This window comes from Coturnix japonica, unplaced genomic scaffold, assembly GCF_001577835.2.
Source record: "Coturnix japonica isolate 7356 unplaced genomic scaffold, Coturnix japonica 2.1 chrUnrandom424, whole genome shotgun sequence".
In the NCBI taxonomy this organism is placed as follows: domain Eukaryota; kingdom Metazoa; phylum Chordata; class Aves; order Galliformes; family Phasianidae; genus Coturnix; species Coturnix japonica.
This window is the reverse complement of record NW_015439869.1, coordinates 182934-190300: the sequence shown is the minus strand read 5'-3', so window position 1 is coordinate 190300 and position 7367 is coordinate 182934. Positions and strand designations below refer to the sequence as shown.

Below are 7367 nucleotides of genomic sequence, written 5' to 3'. Positions count from 1 at the left end.
AAGAGAGAATATATGTCCCAAGCAGAGGTGACGAACTGCGCGTAAGGACTGCTCGCTGTCACCAGCCAGAGAGAAGATATTCCACTAGATGTCACAAACATCCAACTGAAGAAAATACAACAGACTGTCAATACACGAGAGATCACTACAATGAGACCACTAAGCTATTGCTGCTGGGTCAATAGGCTACCTAAGATAACTCAGAAGCCAAAATAAATGCATGAGAGAAATACCGAAATCATAGAATCATAATCTATCACATAATAGATAGATACGAGTATTATAGATAGAGATAAGATTAGTTTATATCACAGAGAGAGTAGATAAGAGACACATAATAAATGCCTAAACCACACAGATCAACTATGAGAGACAACAATAATAGAAGACGTAGAAGGACAGCAATATTAGCTTATATCTAGGAGGTCACACTAAGACGATTAATGGTTCGAAGACAATTAAAGACAAGTTGATATGATAACCACGTGAACTATAGACTACGAGATAGTCCTCCAATCTAGAGTGAGTATAGATTGCAGTTAACCACACTCAAGGAGATTATCTAGAGACGAAGAGAGAATGAGATTAGAATGCTTAACACAACTCAAGGTAGCACTGACAATGAGTCAGATCATAAATCAAGAGACACACCGAGCCATTGGGCAGCTGTTAAAGGCAAGAGAACCTTGGAGATTCCCAGGGTCAATTAGAAAACCTCAGCTGTGGATTGGTCGATTTGTCCCAGTACTCAAGAGCACTCAAATCGCACGCCCATGAGAGAACTTGTGCTGATCAGGAGGAAGTATACCAACTCAAGCGACAACAGTAGCCTCTAGGATAGGACGAACAGGTCAGTCCTTACACGATTCAAACAACAGAGTCCGGATTGAAAAAATGTGTAATGGTATGGGTGCAACTCATCCATCACTCTATCATTAACAGCAGAGCCGAGGAAGGTGCACAGGCAGAACAAAACGAGAACCCGTACGAGAAAAACCTACACAGAGAGCATGCAAAGGGAGTATTTATATACATGGCTGACTAGCATTCGTAAATCAGCAGAAGCCTTAGAAATAGCCCAGATAAGTTCCGTTCAACTGAAAGTATACCCTTACAGAGAATAACTCAATACCCTAATTCCACAGCGAGTAAGGTATGTGTTCCGACACTGCCAGGTCATTTCTAATAACCGATCACACCCACACACACGGAGGTTGTGTGTCTAGTAAGCTCCTGCACAAGACAACAGATAAGAGATCTCAAATGAGTAAGCAGAAGAGTGGTAGGTTCAGCTGCTCTTTCTACAGAGAGTCACAACGAGTAGGCATGGCATCTACAGGTTGATGTGTCAGGGTCCTTACAGATCACAGAGCCATGGGATGGTTGTGTTGTCAGGGTCCTTACAGATCACAGAGCCATGGGATGGTTGTGTTGTCAGGGTCCTTACAGACCATGTCATTCCATCCCCCTGTGATGGGCAGGCTCCCAACCACTAAATCGTGCACCAGAACAAGTTCATGGAATCAAAAGACTGGAGACGACCTCCAAGATCCCCAGGCCCAACCCAGCCCCACTGACCGCCCCCCAGGTGCCACATCTCCACAGTTCCCAAACACCTCCAGGGTCAGCGGCCCCAGCAGCCCCCAGCAGCCCATGCCAATGCATCACCACCTGCAGAGAAGAAATGGTCCCCAATCTCCAACATGGAGCTGCCCGGGGCTCCATCCAACGTGGCCTTGTCTACATATTTGCCGTTCCGAGCCTCCATCCAGCCTGGCCCTTCCTACTCATTTGCTGTTGTTAAATTCCCAGCACCCACCCAGGAAACCTGTGCATCCAGGACCCCCGGCAGCCAAAGCTCTGCTGCAGGAGCCTGAAGGAGGAACGGGAGCCGCCAGTTGGCTCGTTGTTACTTCAGCATCGTTAGCTCAGGCTGCGGCGGTAATTAATTTCAGACTCAGATTGCCGCGCTGAAAACCCAGAGCTCTCCAGGTCTTTAACCTCAGCTTTGGAATGCCCCATAAAACTGACTTCAGATGATCTCAAGCAGTGAGTCAGCTCGTAAAAAGCAGCAGCGGAGATACAACGCACAGATCCCACGCTGGACGCGGCACCGTGGGCCATCAGCGCCATTGCAGGCTCCAGCTGAGGGTTGACTCCCCAGGGCTGGGCTGGTCCTCCATGCAGGAAGGCTGACAAATAACACACAGCAATTGCCCCAGTTAGGGGTCACAGAAGCAGGGAGTGTGGTCACGGTGTGGGGCTGGAAGAGCCCCAGTTCAGCCAATGGAAGTCGGGCGGTTGGGACAAAACAGAGCAGCACGTTCCTGCCTGGGGATGGATGGAATGCCAAGTTAGGATAGGTTAGGACTTAACCCCAAGGACTGCTCCTTGTTGGCTCCTGGGGAGAATCCGGCTGTGCACAGCATTCCTCCCATGAAGCTGGGTTCCAGGAGCATCGCTGCCCTGAACGCAGGTTGGGTTGGAAAGGTCCTCAAAGGTCACTGAGCCAAGGGATGGTTGGGTTGGAAGGGTCCTTACAGATCACAGACCAATGGGGTGGTTGGGTTGGAAGAGTCCTTGAAGATCACAGTGACACAGTATGGGTTAGAAGGGTCCTTACAGATCATAGAGCCATGGAATGGCTGGTTGGAGGGGTCCTTAAAGGTCACACAGCCATGGGATGGTTGGGTTGGAAGGGTCCTTAAAGGTCACGGAACCATGGGATGGTTGGGTTGGAAGGGTCCTTAGAGATCACAAAGCCATGGGATGGTTGGGTTGGAAGGGTCCTTAAAGGTCACAGAGCCAAAAGATGGTTGGAAGGGTTCTAAGAGAATGGTTCTTAGAGATCACAGAACCACAGAATGGTTGGGTTGGATTGTAAGGGTCCTTAAAGATCACAGAACCACAAAACCGTTAGGTTGGAAGGAACCCCCCATCCCCAGCCCTGCCGTGTGCTGGCTGCCCCCCAGCTCCGGCTGCCCAGGACCCCCCCACGGCCTCGGGCAGCTCCAGGGATGGGGACCCACAGCTCCGGGCTGCAGTGCTGGGGCCGCACCGCCCTGAGGCGCAGCTCCAAGCTCCTCCTGCACAGAGCTGTGATCTGCCAGGACCAAGACCTGCTGTGTTTGTTCCTCCATCCCCAGCAGTGAACTGGGAGGACGGGGAAGCTGTGAAGCACCGCAGGGAGCATTAAAACCTCCCCTCAAGCTCCTGGCTGTTCCATTTGTTCCACTGGAGGCAGACGTGCCTTTTTTCTCCATCTCATACATATGTTGTTTTTCCTTTCTATCTCTGGAGACCCATAAAGGCTCTGGATGGAGACCAAGGATTTGCATTTTCCAGGAGAGCAGCAAAAAGAAAAAAACACCCAATAAAACACCAAGAAAAACCAAACCCAGAAATTAAAAGACCAGAAGCCACAAGGAGCTGCAGCAGGAAGGGTCCTTGAAGACCACAGAGACACAGTATGGGTTGGAAGGGTCCCTAAAGATTATAGAACTATGGAATGGCTAGGTTTAAAGGGTCCTTACAGGTCACAGAGCCATGGAATGGCTGGGTTGGAAGGGTCCTTAAAGGTCACAGAGCCATGGGATGGTTGGGTTGGAGGGGTTCTTAGAGAATGTTTCTTGGAGATCACAGAACCACAGAATGGTTCGGTTGGATTGGAAGGGTCCTTAAAGGTCACAGAATCACAGAATGGTTGGGTTGGATTGGAAGGGTCCTTAAAGATCACAGAACCACAGAACAGTTGGGTTGTAAGTGTCCCCATCCCCCCCCATCCCCAGCCCTGCCGTGTGTTGGCTGCCCCCCAGCTCAGGCTGCCCAGGACCCCCCCACGGCCTCGGGCAGCTCCAGGGATGGGCACCCACAGCTCCAGGCTGCAGTGCTGGGGCTGCACCGCCTCCATATGAACTTCTTTAGGGGAAGGCAGCACTCCTGGAGGCCTTGAGATCACCTGCTCTGCCTCCAGCCCAGCCAAGTACCAACGTAGTAAATAGAACACAGTCACAGATGGACAACCACATATATGGACCACCCAGAAGCCCAAATGGGAAGTACAAGATCGGAATCAGAGAGGCTGGTAAAGCGCGAGACAGACGTCTCGGAGAAGCGGCACAGTAAAGCAGCATAAGACACAAAGACTAGTGAGCCAATAACACACGAACGAAACACATAGGAACAAGGAAACCCACAACAGGAATCCACAAGGGCAAAATCCAGCGTCCAAAGTGTCAGCACAAAGGCTGGGGGGCACTAAAAACACCCCTGGAGGCCTCACCACCACCACTGCAATGTCTCAAAGCAGACGCAGCACTGAAGGAACATAGCCGCAATTAGGACTATTGGCCTGGGCTCAAACCAGGACATCACCACCACTGCAACTGTCTCAGAGCATGAGATGCCGCAGTCGGTGCCGCAATCAGCAGTCTACTAGTCGCATATACTAGAGACCTAAGGTCAGGGCTCTACGCAAACCGGACATCACCACCAACGCCAAAGTCCAAGCATGCATATGAGCAAGGAAAGCATCAACATCCGCAATTTAGAGGAACTAGGTCGGACTGGCAAATCAGACATATTCACCTGACACACTGCACTGAATCGTCCAATGCAGAGTAGATGCCCTGCCAGTGAAACATTCAGTCCCCTCGCTATTCAGGACTATGCTGCTGCAAACAGACATCACCGACCACTCGGCAATGTCTCAGATGCGATGAACATGCAGGAGATCCATATTTAACACGGACTGCCCATTTAGGACTAGTGGTCTGGCGCAAACAGACATCACCACGCACTTGCAATCTCAAAGCAGAGTGCAGCCAGCGAGGCACACGTATCTCCAGAGCCGGCCTGCAATATGAGACGATTGCCCTCACAGGCATGCAAAGCAGCTATATTCACCCACCTAACATACAATGCAATGTCCAGAGCATGAGAGCTGCAAGGCAACATTCAGCCTGCATTAGGGTCTATGTCTGCTGCAAACAGGACATCACCAACCACGCAAGTCCAGAGCGATGCTGCAGGAAACATTCAGCCTGCAAGGTTAGGACGTCGGTCGGCTGCAAACAGACATCACCACCGAACTGCAATGTTCTCAAAGCAGAAGTGATGCCGCAGGAAAACATGTCAGTGCGCAATTTAGGGTCTATGGTCCTGGCTGCAAACAGACACACCAACCACTGCAATGTCCTCAGAGCATTGGGATTGCGCAGGAACATCACCCTGCATTCAGGTCTATGGTCTGCTGCAAACAGGACATCACCCACCAACCTGCAATGTTCCCAGACAGCATTGGGTGCTGCAGACACATTTCAGCACCGCAATAGGACTGCAGTAATGGCTACAAACAGGACACCACCAACATACTCTGATGGCCCCCAGGAGGCCCCTGCAGCACTGACCCACTGCCTGCCCCCGACCCCACGTGTGCAGGAAGGAAAGCGTGGAGCAAAACGGCTGCCACCACCGCCGTCACACCCTCCCCACATACATACTGCTTCATGGCTATCAGCTTGGAGTCCATGCTCTCCTGCTTTCCTTTCATCACCTGGATGTCGGTCAGCAGCTTGGACGTTGTTCTTGTGCCGCAACCTTGATGTCCATCGATTCGTATGATGACACGGACCACCCCGGAGGCGCGTCCACAACGCATGTCCAGCAGTGCTTCCCTCCTAACAAACCCTTCCTACAAACCCTTCCTACCATCCGGCCATGGAAGAACCACAACAGGCTCAACACACAAACAAATCCATCAAAGTGCAATGCAAACCCTGTGCAAGGGATGAGAACTGCAATGCAAACCCTCTGCAAGGGATGAGAACTGCAATGCAAACCCTCTGCAAGATGAGAACTGCACATGCCACCAACCCTCTGCAAGCGAAAAGTGCAAGAGATGAGAAGTGCGAAACTATGGTCGCTATGAGGTCACCTATGGTCTTATGCCGCTCGTTTCCTATGGGTCGCTATTCACACTGTCCTCACTGAGGGATATGATTTAGTGTAGCGTTTTTAGAAAGTAGGGTACTATGGTTATAGGTACTATGGTTATAGGGTAACTATGGTATAGGGTACAATGGTTACTAGGGGTTCTGTTGGCGCGTTGACCCTGAGACCTGAGTCTTTCCACACACCTTCAGCGACCCATTCTAAGTGATTCTATGGGTCTCTATGGGTCACTATGGGTCTCTATGGGACGCTATGGGTCACTATGGATCTCTGTGGGGTCACTATGGGTCTCTATGTGTCGCTATTTGTTTCTATGGGTCTCTATGTGTCGCTAGGTTCCCTCACTGAGGGATATGATTTAGTGTAGGGTTGTTAGAGTTAGGGTTCTGGTTATAGGGTGCTATGGTTATAGGGTGCTATGGTTATAGGGTACTATGGCTATAGGGTACTATGGTTATAGGGTACTGTGGTTATAGGGTACTGTGGTTATAGGGTACTGTGGTTATAGGGTACTATGGTTACAGGGTACTATGGGTATAGGGTACTATGGCTATAGGGCACTATGGTTATAGGGTACTATGGGTATAGGGTTCTGGTTGGGCTGCAGTTGGACTTGATGATCTTCAAGGTCTTTTCCAACCTGGGTCATTCTACGATTCTATGATTCTATAACCTATAACTCTCCCTCCTGCTGCAAGGTCTGCTCCTCTTCAGCCCCTTCAGACACAGGGAGCTTCCCCCTGCCCAGCCAACCCAGGCAGTCACTGCTTGAATGGATGAAATGGAAACGAGGGCCACTCTGCTCCAATGACCCCAGAGACGGCCTGGTCTGCAGAGCAACACACTGCTGGGAGATGGAGGGGGACCCCCACAATGAACCCAATGCTGACATCAGTAAGGAAAGGTCCCCAAGCAAAAGGAACAGCTCCAGGGCAGGGAACGTATCTGAGCAGCACCACTGTGAGCTGCTGGCAGAGCTCGGGGTTGTTCAGCCTAGAGAAGGTTGTGGGGTGACCTCACTGCAGCCTTTCAATACCTGAAGGGAACTTACACCCAGGAGGGGAGTAAACTCTTGGAAAGGGCTGACAATAGCAGGACATGGGGAAATGGTTTGAAGTTAAAAGAGGGAAGATTTAGGTTGGATGTTAGGGGGAAGTTCTTTAGTATGAGAGTGGTGAGGTCCTGGAACAGGCTGCCCAGGGAGGTTGTGGATGCCCCGTCCTTGGGGGTGTTCAAGGCCAGGTTGGACGGGACCCTGGGCAACCTGAACTATGGAGTCTATGGGGTCTCTATGGGGTCTATGGGGTCTCTATGGGGATCTATGGGGTCTCTATGGGGATCTACGGTGGTCTCTATAGGGTCTCTATGGGGATCTACGGTGGTCTATGGGGTCTCTATGGGGATCTATGGGGTCT

General features: G+C 50.9%; 1 protein-coding gene across 1 annotated transcript in view; it reads right to left on the bottom strand.

The window, feature by feature from the left end:
- The window catches only part of LOC107306980 (heat shock factor protein 1), a 75899-nt gene that overhangs the window by 38324 nt on the left and 30208 nt on the right, over positions 1 to 7367 (bottom strand). The window contains exon 4 of the mRNA XM_032441641.1: positions 5502 to 5598. Coding sequence (XP_032297532.1) covers positions 5502 to 5598 — 97 coding nt within the window. The remainder of the gene's footprint in view (positions 1 to 5501; positions 5599 to 7367) is intronic.